Source organism: Rattus norvegicus, chromosome 4 (genome assembly GCF_036323735.1).
Source record: "Rattus norvegicus strain BN/NHsdMcwi chromosome 4, GRCr8, whole genome shotgun sequence".
Lineage (NCBI taxonomy): Eukaryota > Metazoa > Chordata > Mammalia > Rodentia > Muridae > Rattus > Rattus norvegicus.
In genome coordinates this window covers 175,991,208-176,012,282 of record NC_086022.1, presented here as the reverse complement: position 1 = coordinate 176,012,282, position 21,075 = coordinate 175,991,208, and the positions used below count along the sequence as shown (strand labels likewise).

General features: G+C 41.1%; 1 protein-coding gene across 2 annotated transcripts in view; it reads right to left on the bottom strand.

The window, feature by feature from the left end:
• The window catches only part of Pde3a (phosphodiesterase 3A), a 266,256-nt gene that overhangs the window by 158,249 nt on the left and 86,932 nt on the right, over positions 1–21,075 (bottom strand). Inside the window, exon 1 of one of the 2 annotated variants that reach the window (XM_063286623.1) lies at positions 17,865–17,886. The exons of the other annotated variant lie outside the window; for it this stretch is intronic. Coding sequence (XP_063142693.1) covers positions 17,865–17,867 — 3 coding nt within the window. The 5' untranslated portion in view covers positions 17,868–17,886. Of the gene's footprint in view, positions 1–17,864; positions 17,887–21,075 lie in introns of those variants that run through there. 2 annotated transcript variants of the gene reach the window in all.

Below are 21,075 nucleotides of genomic sequence, written 5' to 3'. Positions count from 1 at the left end.
GAGTCCATTTCCATCCAGCTCCCAAGCAGCACGAGTTTCCCATTCACGGCTTCGGCGACCACTGTAGAAGCCGCCAGCTTCCAAATGGCCATGCCCATCGTATTTTCATTTTGTCAGAAACAAGAGACAGATGCGTCATTGCAGGAACTGGTCATTTGTATGATAGATTGTGCTATTTAAAATATCATAAAAGTGTGATGATAGACTACAAAGCAGAAGGTTGAGGACAAAACTGAAATTTTAAGCAAAATTTATGCCAGGTATTTCCTAAATTATTGATTCCATTTGCTTTAATGATATTGATTGATATATGGCAATATCAAAGGACGTGTTTACTGAGTTAGAGAGAGACTCCTTTCCTTCAGAGCAGGGCTAACTCTAAAATCACATTTCCCCCTCACAACAAAAATAATTGAAAACTGTAATAACAAAACCAGAAACAAGACGAACAAAAATGCCACTTATTTGGGAGGGAGATACTGACAATATCATAGTTTATTTTTTAAAAAGTGGGTTATTGTTCAATAAGCACTGAGTAAAACATTGAAGGAGCATCACTTGAAATCAATTAGTCAATGAATTAACTATGAGCTAAGAAACACAGGAAAAGGACAGGGGCAAGCTATCCCAGGAGTCTGGGACACTCAGTCACCACATTCAGCTGACTAGGGAAGTCACCTAGGAAAAGTAAGAGCTCTGCTCGTTTTTATGTGCTTTTAATTTTTAATCCATCTATTCTCATCTACACTCATAAGAGGCTAGAAGTATCCCATGCAATGAGTGAATGCTGACTGTGCACGGTGGCTCACTTATAATCCAGCACCCCAGAGTTAGGATACTGTAGCGGCTGGCTGACTAAACCAGAGGAACTGAAATCCCTATGTTCCAAGGAGAGAGCCTTGCCTTGAGATTTAAGGTGAAGGGTGATCAGGGAAGGCTCTCAACACCAACCTCTGCCTTGTACACACGCGCACACACACTCATGCACACCCACACACACACCACACACACCCACACACACATACACACCCCTCCCACAGGCACACACACACATACACACACACACCACGCACATACACCACATACACCCCCCACACACTCATACACACCCCTCCCACAGACACACACACACACAACACATACACCACATACACCCCACACACCATACACACACACACACACACACCACATATACCCCCCACACCACACATACATACCCCTCCCACAGACACACACACACACACGAATACACTCAGAGGACTGGATCTTCAGGAATACAGAAGGATGGATTCTCTAGAGCAAATAGGAAGGCAGATTCTTGGCTGTCACCATAACAACAGAGAACAAAAGGCCATAGGGAGGGGCCCTTAATATGTTGTTGCTTTGGTTTGGTTTGGTATGGTTTGGTTTGGGTTTTTAATTTAACAACTCACAAATGGAAAGCTAACTTTGAATGTTTAGAAAGTTGAAACTCTGACTTGCAGTGGGCTTGATGTTTTGAGATGATTGGTGTGTAGCCTTCAAATCTCATTATATACGTGATTTGGAAAAGGGATCTCTAGGAAAATGAGGTCTACAGAAAGAAGACCTCCTTTGTGTCTGAGAAGATTCGGCCGCAGCCTTGATTTGCTCGATTCCTACTTCATTTCATCCCTCAGACTTTCTAGGAAAAGGCAGCCTCGTTGGTCTCTTCCAGAGAAATGTGGAGCCTTGAAGGTTTGCAGTGGAAGCAATGGTGCCAACTCAATGTGCAGCTGCTGCACAGCAGAGAGCAGCCGCCGAGAAGAGCAGCCGCTGAGAAGAGCAGCCGCCGAGAAGCCACCGCACCCGCTCCACGTCCAGCTGCCACATGGGAGAGTCCAACAACAGCTCCGTCAGATGGAAAGTTATTCCCACCGCTCGGGGAGCCCAGTGCAGATTCTTAATTGCAAACACCAGCTCCTTTCAAACTCTAGACTGGAGAAGGGTTTGTCTCTGAAACACCCAGAACACTCTATCCTAATATCTGAGTCGTGAATTCTGTCTCCTTAAAATGTGTAAGGCTGCCAGGCAAGCACAGCGTGTCCTTAGGCATCCAGGTTCCACGATGTTTTTTTCTTTCAGTTTCGTGTCCCAGGATGCACTGCTTATGTATAAGCTCCAGCCTTAGAGAAACTTGACGTAGCTCCTTTTTACTTCCATTGGCTCCCAGGGATTTTAACTAAAGTGTGTTTAAGAGAAAACACTTAAACGTTCAGAAGGTGGCTGGAAGACGATTAACAACTCCAGGGATACATGGGAAGGCCATGTTCCACAAAGTGGGCAAACAAGAGGAGGAGCTCAAAACGACAAAGCACTTATGTCTAAGAATTGAGATAACTGCTCACACTATGACGATTTTTGGGGGGGTAGTTAAAAATACTTATATTTCTTTTTTTTTTTCGGAGCTGGGGACCGAACCCAGGGCCTTGTGCTTGCTAGGCAAGTGCTCTACCGCTGAGCTAAATCCCCAACCCCATAAAAAATACTTATATTTCCATATGAGTTAGCAACGTTCTTCCACACCATGGGCCAGCAAAGGAGTGCACACTGCGCTATATCTTGTCGCTAACACATCTCATTTCCAGTCAAGTGATCAGATTTGCAATAGCAAGCGTCGAGGCAACAGTAACAAGTGATCCACTGTGTCCTACACTCAGCAGCAAAGATCCATGTGGGGTGCGAGATAAGAATGTCTGTTGACCAGATCGCATCCCCATGGAGGCTGAACCTGGTATAGGTTGGGAGTCTGGGTAGATGTATGGGATTTGAGAAGACAAATACAATTCGGTGTGGTTTTCTTGAGGTGATGTAAAATAAAGATTCAAATGTTTGCCACTTTTGAAGTTGTTTGTTATGTCACTTTGCATGAAGACAGCAAACAGTACACTCCCCAGAACTCCAGAGTAGGTTAAGGTTAAGCATAATTTGGCAAAAGACTTCTTATATAGATTCCCATGAGTGACATGGGACACTGTCCATGCACCCAATCACTGGTCTGTCTCTGAGGGCTAAGATCCTTCAAGCTCCTACTTCATATCCTACCTCAGGTTCTTCTTTGGGTAAAACCACTTTACTGCAAACTCACAAAGATGTTGTGTAACTACAGCAAAAATGGCTCTCAAAACAACCGGTTACTAATCTCAAACTCTTCACAACTCAGCAAACTTCTCCACCAATAGAATGGCCGCTCTGAAGCCACAGAACCTTATGTAGGCTCTGAGACTTTTGCTTCATTGTCAATTCAATTTTTATTCATTTATCCATCACACACACACACACACACACACACACACACACACACACACACACACAAACTATGACAGACATGAAACTAGAAAAAAATAAGGCCGTATATACTTTTATGTAACTCATTTATTACTATTTCTCATATTCTATCTTTCATCCTCACCTTCTATCACCACGCTTTGTCTGTTTACTGAATTTTATACTATGCCCTCACATATACCTGCTTACATAGATACATGTATAAGAGGAAAAACATATTTTTTTTCTTACTGAGTTTAGGTCACCTCATTTTATATCACATTAAATCCATTCATTATCCTGCAAATTTCTTGACTGCATTTTTTTCTTTATGACCAAATGTTTGTTTGTATGTGTGTATATGGCATTTATTTTATTTTATTTTTATTGGATATTTTGTGCATTTACATTTCAAATGTTATCCTCTTTTCCACCTCTCCCATCTGTCCTTCCTCCCCCTGCTCCCACTCCCACCTCAACGTCCTGGCCTTCTCCTACATTGGGAAAATGAGCCTTCACAGGACCAATGGTTTTTCCTCCCATTGATACCTGACAATACCATCCTCTGCTACACATATGCTTGGAGCCATGGGTCATTCCATGTGTACTCTTTGGTTGGTGGTTTAGGCCCTGGGAGCTCTGTATGGTCTGGTTGATCGATACTGTTGTTCTTCCTATGGGGTTGCAAACCCCTTCAGCTCCTCCAGTCCTTTCTCTAACTCCTCCATTGGCGTCCCTATGTTCAGTCCGATGGTTATTCCAATCCATATGTGTATCTTAATTTTTTCACTGTCCACTCATCTGTAAATGAACATCTGACCTAGTGCCATTTTCTTGCTGCTATAGCAAACAGTGCACCAATAAACATGAATCAACGAAAATCTCGGTGGTAGAATACAGAGTTCTGGGACATATGATATACCAACATTAAAGCCAGAAAATATAAATAATCTAAACAGGCCTATTACAAGCAGTGAGACTGAAACTGTCATTAAAAGTCCCCTACAATGTCTAGACAGAACTGACTCACTTCTGAAGTCTTTCAAAATTTAAGATTTAATAGCAATTTTTTCCAGAAAAAATAATCTAAAGAAATACTATCAAATTCCTCCCCATTCCAGTATTAACCCTGTTACCAAACCTAGACACAGATATAACACAGAAGGGACACCTACAGGCCAATTCCTCTGATGAACACAGATGCAAAAATTCTCAAGAAAACACTTGCAGACCAAATTCAGGAACACAGTAAGATCATACATGCAACATGACCAAGTTGGCTTCCTACCAGAGATGCAAGGTCACTTCAACATATGGAAGTCAACAAAGATAGTACATCATATAAGCAAACCTAAGGGAAGAAATCACAGGGTCACCTCTATTAGTGCAGTCTCTGTCAGTCACTCCTCCATAGGAACCAGCCATCTTTAGTCAGAGGAAGACTATAAAGTCCCAATGAACATGATGAACAATCATTGGCCCTCCCAAACCACAACTGTGAGAGCTGCTCCTGTTGACAGACTATTCTGGAAGAACATGAGTCATCTGCAAAACCTCAAAACAGTACAAGTTTTATGTATTTGCTTTAATTAACTGCTTGGCAAACAAGTACTTCTGAGACTTTAAGAAGCCAAACTAGTGACTCCTGGCAGAGAATCAGATCTGGAGAGAACTGCCTACTCTACTCCCATGATGAGGAGGAAGGACAAGCTGGTGACACAGATCAGCCATGGGAAGATTCATAAGTGAATTTCTGGTTGTTTGAGAAGAAAGCAAAGACTTGGGAGGGGGTCTCTAGGGTTTTTTTTTAAGGCATTCGATTGTTTTTTTAAGGTCCGAATTGTTGAGGTTAGCTGGCATCTTGAGTAACAAAAGTGAAAGAAGTCATGCTAGGTTTCTTATTCAAAAAGATGATTTTATTTCTCACAAAGGTTCTGTAAGCCCTGCTCTGTGCCTTCAGACCCAGCATGAGCTGCCATCAGATGTACGGTTTCTGCACAGGATTTTAATCATGATAGGCACACTGGCTATAAAGCAGTGCTGAATTCAGAGTGATCACCAAATACATACTTGTGTATTATTCAAAAAAAGAGTAAAAATTGAGGTTTTGGTTACCATGTTAACGGTAACCAGTACCTCTTCTTCTTGAACTTCCTGGACATTGTCTGACAACAGGATCCATGACATACTCAGACAATATTAATAACCATAATAATAAACCCATGTATACAAATTAGACTTTAACCCATTCTGCCAAAAAGACTTTGAGCTGCCTCAGAAAGATCTTTGTCTGAAGACAATCAAACGATACTTCTGTTGGGCATGAATTCTCACAGTACATGTGCATCAGTTCTCCCAGGAAGCTCAGAGATGCAACAAGGAAATTCTGGGGAGTGAGGGATAATGCTCATGGAGGATTAAAGCCACCTTTTTATATTATAAGATAATCAATGTTTTACTTAGGAAAACATCTGACTTAAAATGGGTATAAGTAATTAAGATAATAATTCAGCTCACAATTCTAACCTCAACTTTGTAGTTTTTAACACAGATATTTAACAAAGATGTTTTTAAACTACCTTTAATGCTCAATAATTGTATCAAGAGGGGAAAGTCATTATACTCAAACACTGGAAATATAGAAATAAGTCCTGTGGAAGAAAACTTGCTGTTTCTAAAGTATTAAAAGTGAACACCTTTTAAATCTTAAATACTTTGATATTAGCCTAAAAACACATTGAAATACAAATTAATTGAGCACAGAATTCTAGAGGCTGGAGGTATGGCTTGGCGTTTAAGAGCATTGTGTGCATTTCCTGAAGACTTAGGCTCTATTCCCAGCATTCTCATGGTGGCTCACAACCATCTGCACTCTGGTTCCAAGGGACTCAATACCTTCCCTAGCCTCTGAGAACACTAGGCGCAAATGTTGCATAGACATATGTATAAGCAAAACAACCATACACATAAAAAATAACAAAATAAAACAAATCCAAGAAAGGTAATAGGATTCTATTTACACTGTAAAACGAAGAGAAACTTGGGTTTAAAAATCAGTCTTGGGGCTGGAGATATGGTCCGGTAGTTGAGAGTTCTTCCTGTTCTTACAGAGGACCCATGTTCAATCCCAGAGATCCTATTAGGTGGCTCACAACCTCTTGTGACTACAGCTTCAAGAGTATCCAACATCCTCTTGTGGCCTCCAAAGGAGGGTACAGGGGATACAACCACAAAGACAGATATACATATAAAAATTTTAAATTAATAAGTCTTTACAAAAACCAACTCTCTAAAGATCTTTCTGATTATCATAACCCACAAATGAAAAAGTAGGGCCACTCTTGGATGATTTAAAGTAAGATGCCCATTTCAAGGATTTTTTAATAAACCTCACACATGTGACTTTTTTTTCATTATCATGATGGTTGTTGAAAGAATATCAAGAGTAAATTCAAGTCCTGATAATAACTTGATCAGACGATTTTTACCTCCATCAATCTCTATATTCTAATGAGAAAATTAAAGCAAAGAAAATAAATTGATTGAATTCTTCCATGGATCGAATCAAAATGCATACTTAAAATATTTCTCATGGTGTGAATAGCTACAAGCTATTATTAATCCAAGATAAAGCTGTGTCTTCAGAACCAGCTTCCAATTTCTTCTGCTTTTGGCAACTCTTCCTGCAAACAGTTCTTCAAGCCAGGCCTCTCTAGACCTGTTTGGTTAGAAACATGACTACCTGTAAACAAACGGTAAACTCTACTCCTGCCATGCATCCAAATTTAGAGGCTTAAGTGGACGGATAAAGGGTTGGAGGGTGGATGGGTGGATGATTAAGCAAGGGTGAGAAAACGTTAGTGGTGAAATGCAGCTGGAACCAGGACAGGTGTTCAATATACAACCATCATAACTTCCACGTGTGTTTAAATTTTTCCATCTACAACGTTTAGGAACCTAGGTACCCAGTATACTTCAAGACTCACGGAATCTGGAGGAATTCCAATATCAACTCCACAGCTACAATGATTTGGGAGGAACTGGACTACCTTGTTCATGTCAAAAATAATGTTCAAAGGGGTTACAAACATGTCTGGAAGTTTCACCCAAACACAGCCAGCCAGAAGTGCCTGGGTGATGTAAAATTACATAGATGAGATCAATAATGACTTTTCCCTTACACCATGACATAAATAGTGTTTGAAATAGTCTTGCTATCTCTTGCATCTTAACCAGGTTTTGTGCAAGTAACATATCTGCACTTGATATTCCTGAAAAAAAATGTTAATGTAGAAAAATGAATTTGGGCATCTTTTGTATCAAATTGTGAGCTGTGTGATCTATGTAAAGCTCTCAAAATTAAAACTATCATGGTGCCCTGCGCCATGGGCATTCTTTCAATGAGAAGACATCCTGCAGATATCTCTACTGATTTTGTATTAAAATGAAAAGATTATAGCAAAAACTCAGGGGTTTTGTTTCCAGTTCTGTTTCTCTAACTGCATATTGATTTATTCCTTAGTAGTTTGTTTCTTGACTAGAAATGTATTTTTATGACTTTAAAATATTTTCTTAACAATAGAGCATGACTTCACGGTTCTGGATGGAAATTTAGAAGGCCACCATCCTGTCGTACTTAGAAATTTTCATACTGACTGTCATGAAATTCTAAGAGATAAATCTGCTAACCAATCAGATATATTTTTGCCATATTTTTTTAAGTGGCAAAAGAGGTCTGGGGGTGAAATATTAATTCAAATATTGAGTAGCTTCAGACATCAGAGACAATTCTAACCAAACCCAGAGTCACTCTTTACTTCACATGTCATCCTGTTGAAATCCTGGAGATTGTCAGGAACATGGCTGTCATTTTGCACCTTGCTGGTAGGAAAGTGAACTTTGTACCCAAGAGGGTTCTACCATCAAATATAGACAAGTAGAGAGTATGGGACCTGTCTACACTAAGATTCAACAATATTCATAGAGGCAAGGCAATTTCTCCAGGTTCTGAAATTTTATAGAGCCCAGATAAATAAATACTGAGCTGTAACTTTCTGCTAAGGACAAATAGAAGACAGGACAATCAGTAGCTATAGTCTGAGTAGTTTTCAATGCATAACTTAATAAGCACTGACATTTGAAGCCCACTGTACTTCCCATTACTAGATTTATGAAGAGTTTGGCACCACAGACTAGAACAACACAGACACTGGCCAAGGCAGGGGTGACTCTCCATCTTTAAGTTCTTAATATCAAAGGTGGAAATATACAACGCCTTACTGTTTCCTTCAAAGTCTTGAAATTATTGTCCCTTATTTTATATTATAATTATAGCAAAGTTGACCATGGTATTTATTATACATCTACTAAATCCACTCCAGGAACCTCAAAAATCAGAAAACCAAGTATCACACATCATGACTGCCTGTCTACCTAGCAGTCTTATTAAAAGGGGTCAAGGTTTTTCCAAGTCTAAGCATATTATAGATTATCTAAAGTTTTATCCTAAAGTCCCCTGAGGAAGGAAGGTCTTGTGGACACCCTGCTTTCAGCCCAGTGGAACTGACTGCATACATCTGACCTTCGGAATTGGGAGAGAATATGAGTGCATTATTTTCAGCTGCTGGCTTTATGTCAGCACATCAAGAATCTGTGGGCAACACCAACTTGCAAGTGGGAAAAAAGATGGCATGACGTCTGTTGTGTAGGAAAAAGTTGGAGTGCACTGGGGAAGGGGTAAATATGAAAGTCCATTGAAGAAAATTCTCAAACGGTAATCGAAAACTGTAAAAAACAATTTTCATGTTGGTAAACAATCATTTTGTTTTATTCAAATGTGAATCTGAGGACATGTTCTCTTCTGTGTCTTAGTGTTTTAGACATTAAGCTATTTCTGGTTCCCAAACATTTTGCCCTTTAGTCTAAGCCAAATTTAAAAATTCCCCAAAACTAGATTAAAAGCTCAGCATTCCAACATCTAAAATGACTTCAGAGGAGACTCTGATAAGATTTAGAATTTAAACCGCTCTTTATTTGTTTCTCAGTAGACTGAGGGTCACCAGCTACTTGCTGCTTTTCTGAGAAATAGTTCTGAAGACAACTTGCAGCTGGGACAATCTGGCCACAAAGATTAATAAGCCCCCAAGAGAGAGCAGATCTCAGGAGAGCTAACAGCTCAGGAGCAGATCCAGGGAGAGATTTAACAGCTGGAGAGCAAGGCTTTCATGACTTGACAGTTAGTTACATCTTTAAGAGGGAATAAAAGGTAGAAGAACCCCTCCACTGGTAGAACCCCTCTGCTTGTCTCCAGAATTTCTTACCAAATGGAGCCTGAAGGGGTAAGAAAGGAGGAGCTGGAGTCATAAGAATGTATCAGACTCACATCTCCAACCAACTCCAGGGAAGCCATTTCCAGGCAGCAGAGATTTTCCAGTGTGTTCTTGCTTATAAAGGAACGTTGGAAAATGGGTGGCACTGGTTACAGTGTGTTAAAGATGCCCCAAGTTTCTGTATAAGATGGGAAGTCTTTTCCTTGGGCTGAGATTGTGGCTCAGTGGGTAGAACGCTTGCTTAGCATTTATGTATCCCTGGGTGCAGACCCTGACTGTCACAAAACAATCATGGCAGTGCACACTTATCACTCCAAAGATGAGGGCCAGAGGATCAGAAGTTCAAGGTCACCCCCAGCTCCATAGTTGAGTTCAAGAGTGGCATGGGCTGCACAAGAAAATAAAAAATAAAATAAAGTAAAATAAAAATAAAATAAAGGAAGAGAAAGTCACGTACCATATATCAAATATTAATTTGGTACAAAGATCCAAAACTCATGATGCCTTTGAAATGCAAACTTTTAAATGAATAGCATTTGTCAATTTACCCAGAATTAAAACACCTACAGAACCATCTGCTTTTTAATGTCTTGTTCCTGGAAAATCTGAGGAAGTGTGTATACATGGAGGGTTTGGAGAGGTGTGAATTTTCAGTTCATAAAACACTATCAGTGACTGCCCCTAAGATGTGTAAGGAGGGCTGGAGTCAGTGATCTGCCGCTCTCGTTCAGAAACAGGGGTCCATCTATGAGGCAGAAGTGTAGGGGGCAGGAGTGACCGGCACTGGATCATTGATTCATATGATACTCACTGAAGGAGCCTTTGAACAACTCCAGTGCCCTGGGGAGCAAATGCACACCATTCATATTTAAATATTCCCAAGAAGATGTAATGCACAGGCTAGACTGAAAATGCACACACTTAAAAACTAAATTATTCCTTACCCTAACTGACTATAAAATCCTATAGTGAGTCTGGAGTATTTAACTGCGGGCTTCTCTGAAGATGTGTGAAACCAACTTCCAAAAGCAAGACCGGAGATGCACATCCAATAGCTTAAGACACCATAACAAAATACCAGAGACTTACCTGCTCTGGCCTGAAATATCTTACGTGAAGAACTTAAGATAGCACGTTTTCCTGAACACATTGTAATGGTTATAAAATCAGACAGCTCTAGACTGAACCCTTTAATATCAATAGTCATATCTGAATGCATAGAAGACAGCTAGACCACATCTCTCTATAAAGAGGTATTGTTAAAATGAAGCCTATCTTACATCAACCCTTACATTATAGACTCTTGTTTGTGAAACAGAAGTTATCAACAAAGTTATTTATTATATAAGAGATGCTTTCGTCATATTTTTAAGGTCTCTGAAAGTATGAAAATAATTGGATGATGGTAAAGAGTTACTGCTCTGCAAATCGGAAATTTAAACGAGCAGATGTGGGAAAGATACAGGAATTTGATAAGAACAGGACTGGAAGAGGAAGCCTGACAGGGTACAACTGTGATCTCCACACTTTGGCACGAAAGCAGGGGGATCAGGCACTCAAGGCCCATCCATAGCTACACAAGGCATTTGAGGACAGCCTTGGATACAGGAGACCCTGTCTCAAAGGAGCCAAAAGGGAGGAATGAAGCTAAGTTGTTCTTCCAGACAATGGAAATCCTGGAAGGCAAGAAAGCAGGGCAAAATGCTCTAAGCCACTCAGCATCAAAAACTACTCTGTCCGGAGGATCTGAAGACACATTACTGATAAATTGGCAAGATCACCAGGGGACATGACCCCTGGTGAACCCCCTCAGATCCACTACCAGGTCAAGCTAATGCACCTTGTGGACAGGACTCCCACCGAGGTGGAGATTTGTTGGGGAGAAAAGGTACTGATAATGCAGAGAAATGATCCCCAACCAGAGTGTCACAGAACAGATGCACTGTCACTGAAATATAAGCCGATGGCCCCAAGGACAGACCAAATGATCTCTCTTCACAGTGAATGTTCTTTAGGGTCCCTGAAAGCCTTTCCAGAGCATTTCTGCCATCAGAAGGCCTGTTCTGATGTGTCCTTGCTCTGCATGTCCTTAGAAGTCACAGATGAGGTGTTGCCCATCTTTACAGTATTATTAAGCCTGGTTACATCATTTAGTCTCATTTTACTTCCTAAACAACTTAGCATTCCCCTAATCTTCCTACATAGTATTTCCTCTCAGATGTGGTCAAAGTTATGGTATATCTAAATATGATTCTTCAGATGTTATCTGGTATTGGGCATCATTTCAATGAAGAGGCCCAAACACACCTGTCACCCCTGTGCATGTCAAAAGGGAGTATGATGTACCTTTAAGGTAATATAATTACTCAAATTATTACCAAAGGGATTTTGAGTTGATTTACCATTTTTTTTAAAAAAAACTGACTTATTTCGTTTTATGTGTATGCATGTGCACTGTGCAAGTGCCTGAGACAAGGAGAGGGCACTGAGTCTCCTGAGTCTAGAATTAGAGGCAGTGGTGAGCCATCCCATGAGAGCTGGGAACCTTACTAGGCTAATCCTCTGGAAGAGCATCCAACGCTCTTAACTTGAGTCCCTCACTAGCTCCAATTTATCAGACAGTCACCTTCCATTCATCTCCATGTCATGCATCTGGATGTTTCCAGTGAAGTCCCTCAGGAAACAGCGTGAAACGGATAAGCAGTGAATGAATGCTAGCAAGGGGCAGGGTACCCTGAGGAGTCACAAGGACAGTTTAGACAGCAAGTGACCAAGGCTGGGTGATGCTTCAGGAACCAGGTTGACCTGATGGATGAAAACCTAGTCAGATGTTACAATGAAGCGCAAGTCAAGAGTAAAATTCGGAAGGCCATAGAAAATGAGCTCTTGGAGGCCTATGGAGATGGCTCAGTTGGTAAAATGCTGGTTATGCAAGCAAGAAGACTTGAGTTCAGATCCCCAGATTCAAATAAAAGGACAAGTGTGGCAGTAACTGCTAAAGACAGGGGAACTCCTAACAGGTCAGCCGGTCAAACTGAATTTGTGAACTCCACTTTCAGTGAGAGACCCTTAAAAAAAAAAAAAAAAAAAAGCTGGATGACGGGAAACAGATGCAGAGATGCACCGAGACCAGTAGGGGGAGCTCGGGAAATCCTGTAGAAGAGGAGGAGTCAGAGACAGAGGGGTCAAGGACATCGCCAGAAAACCCTCACAAGCTCATAAAGAGTGAACTGACAACCAGGGAGCCTGCACAGGACTGACGTAGGCCCTCTGCATAAATCAGCTTAGTAATCTTGTAGGACTTCTAACAGAGGGAGCAGGAGCTGTCTCTGACTCTTCTGCCGCTTTCAGGACCAGTTTCCTCATAATGGGCTGTCACTTCTAGCCTTAATAGGATGGGAGGTGCCTAGTCTTAGTACGATTTTAATATGCCATGTTTGGTTGAGATCCATGGAAGACCTGACCTATTCTGAAGAGAAATGGAGGAGTAGTAGATTGGGAGTAGGAGGAGAGGGACTAGAAGTAGGGACTGAGAAGAGAGGGGAAATAGCAGTTGAGATGTACAAAATAACAACAACAACAACAACATTACATTTTGTAGAATAAAATAAGGTAGAGAGAAAGACAGCTTGACCTCTGTCTTCCACAGGTGCCCCCCCATCCATATCCACAATAAAAATGGACCTTAGCTGTCACCTGCCGATCACTAGAACACCAACAGTTACTGAGAGGTCAGTGGGGAAAGTATGAAAGCTGTCAATCATCACCTGGGTTAAAGAATGGTTTCTGGACTTTGTAAGTTCACCATGAGCAAGTAGGTCTTCCCTGTCTGTTACTACAAAAAAAGAAGAACCCTGACAGCCACGTTGAGCTGCCTCTGTCCTCCCACATCTCACGCTGGTTCATAAATGCCAAGCAAAGTATGACCCTGTACTAAGAGACAGTGGAGTCAGTGAATGCCCCCTCAGCTTTGACCTTCATCTCCTGGCTTTCTGGGACAGTATGAGGGCTCATTTAAGTTGGACACAGTTACGAGGCTTGGTGACAAAGTGGACAGATGCATGGTAGCCAGTGAGGTCTCCAGTGGCCTCTTCTCTGAACTTGTTTCAAAGCATCTCCTGCCAGCTAAGCTCAGAGGCTGTAGGAGGATATTTTCAGTCTGTCCATCCTCTGTGTACAAATGCAACCAAAATCCAGTGCCAGGACTCATGGATCCACCACTATCGGGCAGTGAACAAAGATACTGAAGACACTTAATTCTGCTTTGCAGTTAGGTTCTAGGTCATGACAATGGTGAAATACTTCTCCTCAGGTCTGGCAGGCATTGAGCTGCATGACAGGGGAAGAGAATGGAGGAAGATGAGCAGAAGAACCAGAAGAAAGGCTTGGCAGCCTGAGGCTTCTCAACCTTTTCCCATCTCTTTAGGCAACTCCAATCAACTGCCAGCATTCTGATGTCATTCCCGCCCATTTATCTTTCTCTTTAGTCTGCACCATTAACTTCTAAGTCCTACATTATTGAGGTACATTACAGGGGGAGAAAGGGGGTCTTAGAAGATTAAAAAGTTTTCTCAAGACTATGAGCTACTTATAGTCCTTAATCACCCACTGTATTAGTTAGGGTTCTCTAGAGTCACAGAACTTATGGAATGGGAATTTATTGTGATGACCTACAGAATATAGTCCAACTAACTCAATAGTCAGTTGTGAATGGGAAGTCCAAGAATCTAGCAGTTGCTCAGTCCCACAATGCTGGTTGTTTCAGCTGGTCTTCTGTAGAAGTAGACTCCAACAGATGTGCTGGCAAGTAAGTGCAAGCAGTCAGAGTGACGCTTCCTTCTATCAATGTCCTTATGTAGGTGTGGCCCAGATTAAAGGTGTGTACCACCACTTACTTTGTCCCAGGCTGACATGGAGCTCAGAGATCTCCTTACCTTAGACTTCTGGGATTGAAGATGTGTACTACCTTGCCTGGGCCTAAACTTTCCACTATGCCTCAAGATCTCCATGCCAAGATCCAGGTCAGAAACTTGTATCACCCAGCTTCAAGATTTGGATTACAGATGTGCCCTCAAATTCTGCATAGTAGTTCATTCCAGATATAGTCAAATTGACAACCAGGAAAAGCCATTATACCCACCATCCTCCAGACAAAGACTTGTGACAACAAGCAACAATTATAGGTGTAAACTGTATATTGCACAAAACATTACTCAAAGAAAGCACAGTTTTGAGGCAGCTTGGGGTGTAAAATGGACATTCAGAAATGTATTACAAGTGAAAAGGTAAACCCATGAGGGATCTATGAACTCAATGCTTGCACAACAACATTGTTACTATAAACCGATGTGATGCAGGTTGCTTTTTTTCGAGAATGAGAAGGAAATCATGCAGAAGCTATGGGAGACAGCCCTCTCGTATTCTTAAGAGAGGGAAAATGTTTTCTCCACTGACCAACACTCTACAAAGACATGTTAAGAATCATGTGACTGTCTTGGTCCGATGAGGTGGCTTAGTGCACTTGATGTCCAACCTGATGACCTGAGCTCTATCCCCATAACCTATATGGTAGAAGGAGAGGCCAGTTCTCCCTTTAACCCCCACTTGCTCTACGGCATGTGTGTGCACCCACACGCACGCACACACGCACACACACACACACACACACAAACAACACACACAAACACACACACAGATACACAGACACACACACAGATACACACACACAGATACACACACACACACAAAGTAACATCATTTTCTTAAAAAATAAAAATCTATATAATATCCTTCTTAAAATGAGGAATAAAGACTAATGTCTACTAAAATAACCCAGCCAGTTCATATTCTATGATATTAAGAGATATCATATAGTGAGATAAAAAATAGGATTGAAAAAAATATTTTCATATTATCAAGAATAGTAACTCACCTTTAAGAATCATTTAATGGTGGAATAGACTTTCTATAAGGTCAGAGAACACAGGAAAGCATTATATAAAACTCAGAAGGCCTGAAAGGCCTTATTAACTTTAGAGAGTTTTACAGTTTACTTCTTTGTTAATAAATGTTGAATTTAGTTAAAATATACTTAATAAAAGAGTTTAGTATATCCTTATCATTCACTCTAAATTTCTTTCTGAATTAAAGATTTCTAGACACCTTCCTAGAGTATTAATCTCTCTTTTACCTTCTTCCTTGAAGGATTTCTTAGAGACATTTCATGTATAAATCTGTCCTTCTAAAGGATGCCTATCTGCTATTCCTCACTTCACATTTTCTCCTAAGTTGAAAATAACCAGTAACTCAGAATTTATGTCTAGCAGCTGTCTTCTTCTACTCCCAACTAGATAAAATTTGGACACATTTATTCAATTAACATGTAAGTCGAGGAGTTTACGAACCAAGGCAAAAGTCTGGGGGCATAAACAACAGAGCCTGCCCTCCCCACCTCACAACAACAACAACAACAACACAACAAAATACATCAGAGCCTGTCCACATCCTCAGATAAAATGTGTGCTTGTTTCTACAAAGTTTACACTCGAAAGTTTGATATTTAAATTAGCTTTGCACTTATAATCACAAAAAGGAGAATAGCCAAACCCAAAATTAGTGATGGAGAAACACGGTATCATTAGCAACTAGAAGAAGAGGTGATGGATAAGGAAGGAGGACCAAGCTTCACCTAGTCTACTCATGAATCCTTGGGTTCAATCCCCAACACCATATAAGCCCCAGTATGCTCCTATACTCCGCAACTTAAAAGGAGGAGGCAGGAGGATCAGAAACTCAAGCCTCTCCTTGGTCACAACGGGAGTTTGAGAACGGTCAGGGAGTACATGAAATCCTGCCTCAGAAATCCCAAAAGCATAGAGAATAATTCTCAATTAGGAAAGAATTTTTGTTTATATGCTTTACCATCTCTTAATTTTATTAAGCTGCTTGTTCAAGCTGGGGTTGTAGCTCCGTGGTATGGCACGTACTTAGCAAGCCCAAGGTCTTGAGGTTCAACGCCTACCACCAAAAAGAGGAGAAAAATAATCTAAAAAACTTTAAACTCCTATTTGTTATGTTCCTCATATACCAAACACTGGCTTCAGCCACAGTCTAGAGCCGGGAGTACACAGCATTTTCCCTCCCCAGCAGTTTGCTGTCTTTGTTGGCCTTCCAAGTGTCTGGCTGTCAAGTGCAGGAATGGGAATAATTTCCATGTTGCACAACGTAGTTCAGTGTACTCAACAGAGGGTGGGGCTTCAGGACGCGCAGCCACTATTCAGAGAAATCTCCAGGGAGCACGCTTTTCAAGAGCGAGAAGAGAGAAAAATAAATGGGCCGCAAGGTCAGGCTCCAACCTGCTGACTTAGTTCTCTGGCTCCCCGAAGTCACCAGTGACCTCAAAGCAACAGATCCATTAAAACATAATTTCTTATCAGTTCAGAAATCTCAAAAAGAAAGGGGGGAAGAGAGAGGGGGAGAGAGAGAGAGAGAGAGAGAGAGAGAGAGAGAGAGAGAGAGGGAGGGAAGGAGGGAGGGAGAGAGAGAGAGGGAGAGAGAGAGAGAGAGAGGGAGGGAGGGAGGGAGAGAGAGAGAGAGAGAGAGAGAGAGAGGGAGAGAGAGAGAAACAGATAAACAGATAAACAGACAGACAGACAGACCAACCTGGGGATGAGTAACATCTTTTGGCACAAATCTGTATTATTTATAATGCTTCCTTCTTCTGGGACATTCTTTTAAAGATAGTCTCTGAAGTTCTGAGAACTAAGAACCATTTGTTCTATCTGATTTCCACATTTCATTCAACCCCAGGGCTTTAACTCACGCATTTTCTATCTCATTCAAGACATGCTACCATTTTTGAATTGCATAAGCTCAAGTACCTAAGGTCTCAAATATTCTAGAACACACAGTTCTCAGCCGGCGAAATTGACGAGAGCTTGGCCCAGCATCAGAGCCTTGAGCCTGTGTAATCTAAGAACCCACCAGGAACACACACAGGGATTACTGTGTTCTTGGAAGGTGTCTACTGTGGAAAGGAAGGGACAAAGAATACTAACAGAATACTAACTCGGAGAAGAAGTAGTGAGGTACTCTCCCACTTCATTCATCTTTATTCTGACAAAAGAAGACACAGAGCTATTCTTTTATACAAACTGTAGGTAAGAGAACATAAATTAGTAGTTATGAACCCAAAACACAGCAGAACCCAAAACACAACAGTCAAAAAACTAAAATAAACCAGGATCTCACCATGTAGAGATAAGCCGGCCTAGAACGAACTACGTAGAAGAGTTGGGCCTCAAGCTAACCACCATGCTGGATGGCAAGCAACTTCTCAAACCACGGCGCGGAGGTTCCCAAGTGAAAATTTAAAGTTCAGAACGTGCCGGGTACCTCTCTCCTCAAGCATTCTGTTCCCTTTTCGTAAGTCACAGTTCAGTGATAACTGAGGAGAATCTGTCCCCAGAGGCCTCATTCTAGTCAACGCCATCTCGGCCATTTCTTGTCCCCAGCTGGTCTTTAAGGAAAAAGAAAGATGTCGTCAGGATACAAATTAGTACGGACTAAGAAACAACACAGAAACAGTCGTCCCAAAAGACAGATTTGGGAGAGAATTGTATGTCCATCCAGGTAAACATCTGCCCTCCACAGTCATTGAGAATAATGTTGTACATTAAGTATCCATTAATTAATATTTATGGACCATAATTACAAAGAGTAACAAGAGGAGAAATTTAACTGAAAGCACTTCAATGATAGAGACAATGAAGTCATTGGTCTACAGACAAGGCCTGGACCAATCTGTGCCGGTGGTTCTGGGTAAGCGAACACACTGCTCTCCAAGCTCATCCAATTGCCATGGTGGAGGCTGATATTACACCCACAATACCTTGAAATTCTATTTGAATCAGGCCTCAGTCATTGAGCTGTTGAGTGATTTTACCCACGGATTATCAATGTAAAGCTGATAAGCCCAAGAATCCATGCACCATTTCAGCCTAATTACACTGACAGGGCTCCATTAGGGAAGTCACTCAAGGGCAGAGCCACCTAGTGGCCAGCACAGGAAAATTGTTAAATGCCGGGAATACATAACATTCATGACGTCTGCTAGAGAGCAAAAACCTCAACTCCTAGGTTCTACTTTTCAGAAAAAATAAATGAAATATTCAGCTGTAAATGAATGAACTCCAGAGTTCACCTTTCCCTGGGTCAATCAAAGGGACATTAAAAGAACTGCCCATCGTACTCATGCATACACTGCACACATAATTAACACATAACACAAACAGATACATATAACACCAAGCACATACTTACATGCATATCACACACAGAGATAATATGGACAACTCAACACAAGGCACACATACACAGATAACACTACACACAACACACAAAGCACAATACACAGAACACACATTCACTAACAACACACATACACATGTATACATACAACAAAGAATCATACACATACTATATATGAGAGAGAGAAAACAAGAATATATCAGAGTGCCCAGACCTGTCCTGGGCTGATCATGACAGCATTCATTCAATCCTTGCTGTTTTTCTGCATGTTCCTTAGTGGATTATATTACATATAATCTATATAAAATTAGATAATTGTATAATTACAAAATGAAGTGAAAACTTCTGGTTCTTTTGGAAAGTCAGTTATGTCAAAGGATGTTTTCCTGAAGCAGAACAGCTGGAAGGATGTTTTGCTAAAGTGAACATGTGAAAGTGAGATACATGATGAGAAAGGCCCAACAGAAGGTGGCCGACACTGGATGGTATTAGTCCACCTTGCCATTCTTCAACTGTCTTTATTTGCTGTGACTTCATAGGAAGAAATGTAGCAAAAATAAACCTCTGGTGGTGTTACGGTGGCTTCTTGCCACTTCTGAGGATGTGGACCAACTGTCAACTGATACAGATTCATGTGGAGTTATGCTAACACAGATTCACGCGGTGAGCAAGAGCCAGGGGAGAGGATACGTGATTTTTTGGAGGAAGAGGTATAAATAGGACCCAAAGGAGAGAGACCATTAGCTTTGCAATGCTTCTGGGTCTCTAGTCTTGTCTTTGCTAGTCTTCACTGAGAGAGGCACAGTAGAGAACGTCTCCTGGAGGCCCTGCTAGTCCTGGTGCCTCATGAAGGTTCTATGGAGGCCTGGCTATATCTGCTAGGTCACGCCACCACTACTAATTCATGTTTGCTAACCCAACCTACTGAACAGGGCGTCTGCTATATTCACCAAGTGTTTGCAGGTGGATCAAGCTGCCACTGCTGATTCCTGTGAACTGAACTGCTGACTTCCTGACAGCGCAGATGGGATATGCTTCGAAGAAGAATTTCTGACCAAGTCCATTTCCCTCATATAACCGTTCTTTCTCCACTACCTCCAGTGGGTGGTCAGCTAGAAAAGAGCTTAAACTATTTAAGAACCCTTATTAAAAGTAGTTTTTGAAAAAAAATCTAAGACAAGAAAATGAATAATTTCAACCAGACATGTGGGTGTATTCTTGTAAGTCCAGTACTTAGGAGGCAGAAGCAAGAGAATTATTGTAAGTTGGTGGCTAGCCTGGGCTACAAAGTTAGTTCAAGGACAGGCTAGAGAACATAGCAAGGCCTTGTCTCAAAAACAAGCAAACAAACAAACAAAAATAAATTTCTCACAAACCTCTGGTGAACACAAATAGATGTGATAAAGGAACACAAGTGTTAAGTCAGTGATCTCAAAGTGTGAGATGCTTTCCACTCCTGACTGTAAATGTTTATGGCCAAAAGCTTATTTTGGGACATGAATCACAATCTTGAGTCTTATCTCTTCAAACAATCCATTTTTCTGTGTAAAAGGCACAGTATATCTTTTGTGAAACTTTCAACTTCAAACGCGTTACTAAATTTTTAAAATTGTTATTTTGTATTTTATGACCAGGAGTATTTGCCTATGTGTATGTCTGTGTACGATACACGGTGTCTGCAGTGGACAAAGGGCTTTCCCATGGTGCAACTGGAACTGCAATTGTGAACCTCCAGCTGGGTGCTGAGAACGGAACCTGGGTCCTTTGAAAGAGCATCCAGTGCTCTTAACCACTAAGCTATCTGTCCATCTCCTTAAGTTACTTTAAAATATACTTCAATTGCGAATATTACACCGAGGTTAGAAGAGAGTGGCGGTGTTTTCACCCTGCTGAGAGGGGAATGGAGCTTTAAAGAGAGTGAATATTTCTGTCCAGCTTTGCCACTGAGATAAGAGTCTCTTGACTTCTAACCTACTGCTCTTTAAGCCTTATCAGTTCTTATGCCTGGGATTTAAAATTACCTGCAAGCTGTTATCGTATTTATTCTCAAAAAGTCTCCTTGGAAGCAGCGATGACTGTTTTTCCTATTTTTGGACAGAGATAAACAGCGTGCTTTTGAGATTAATGGGCGTCTAGGTCTTACTCAATGGGA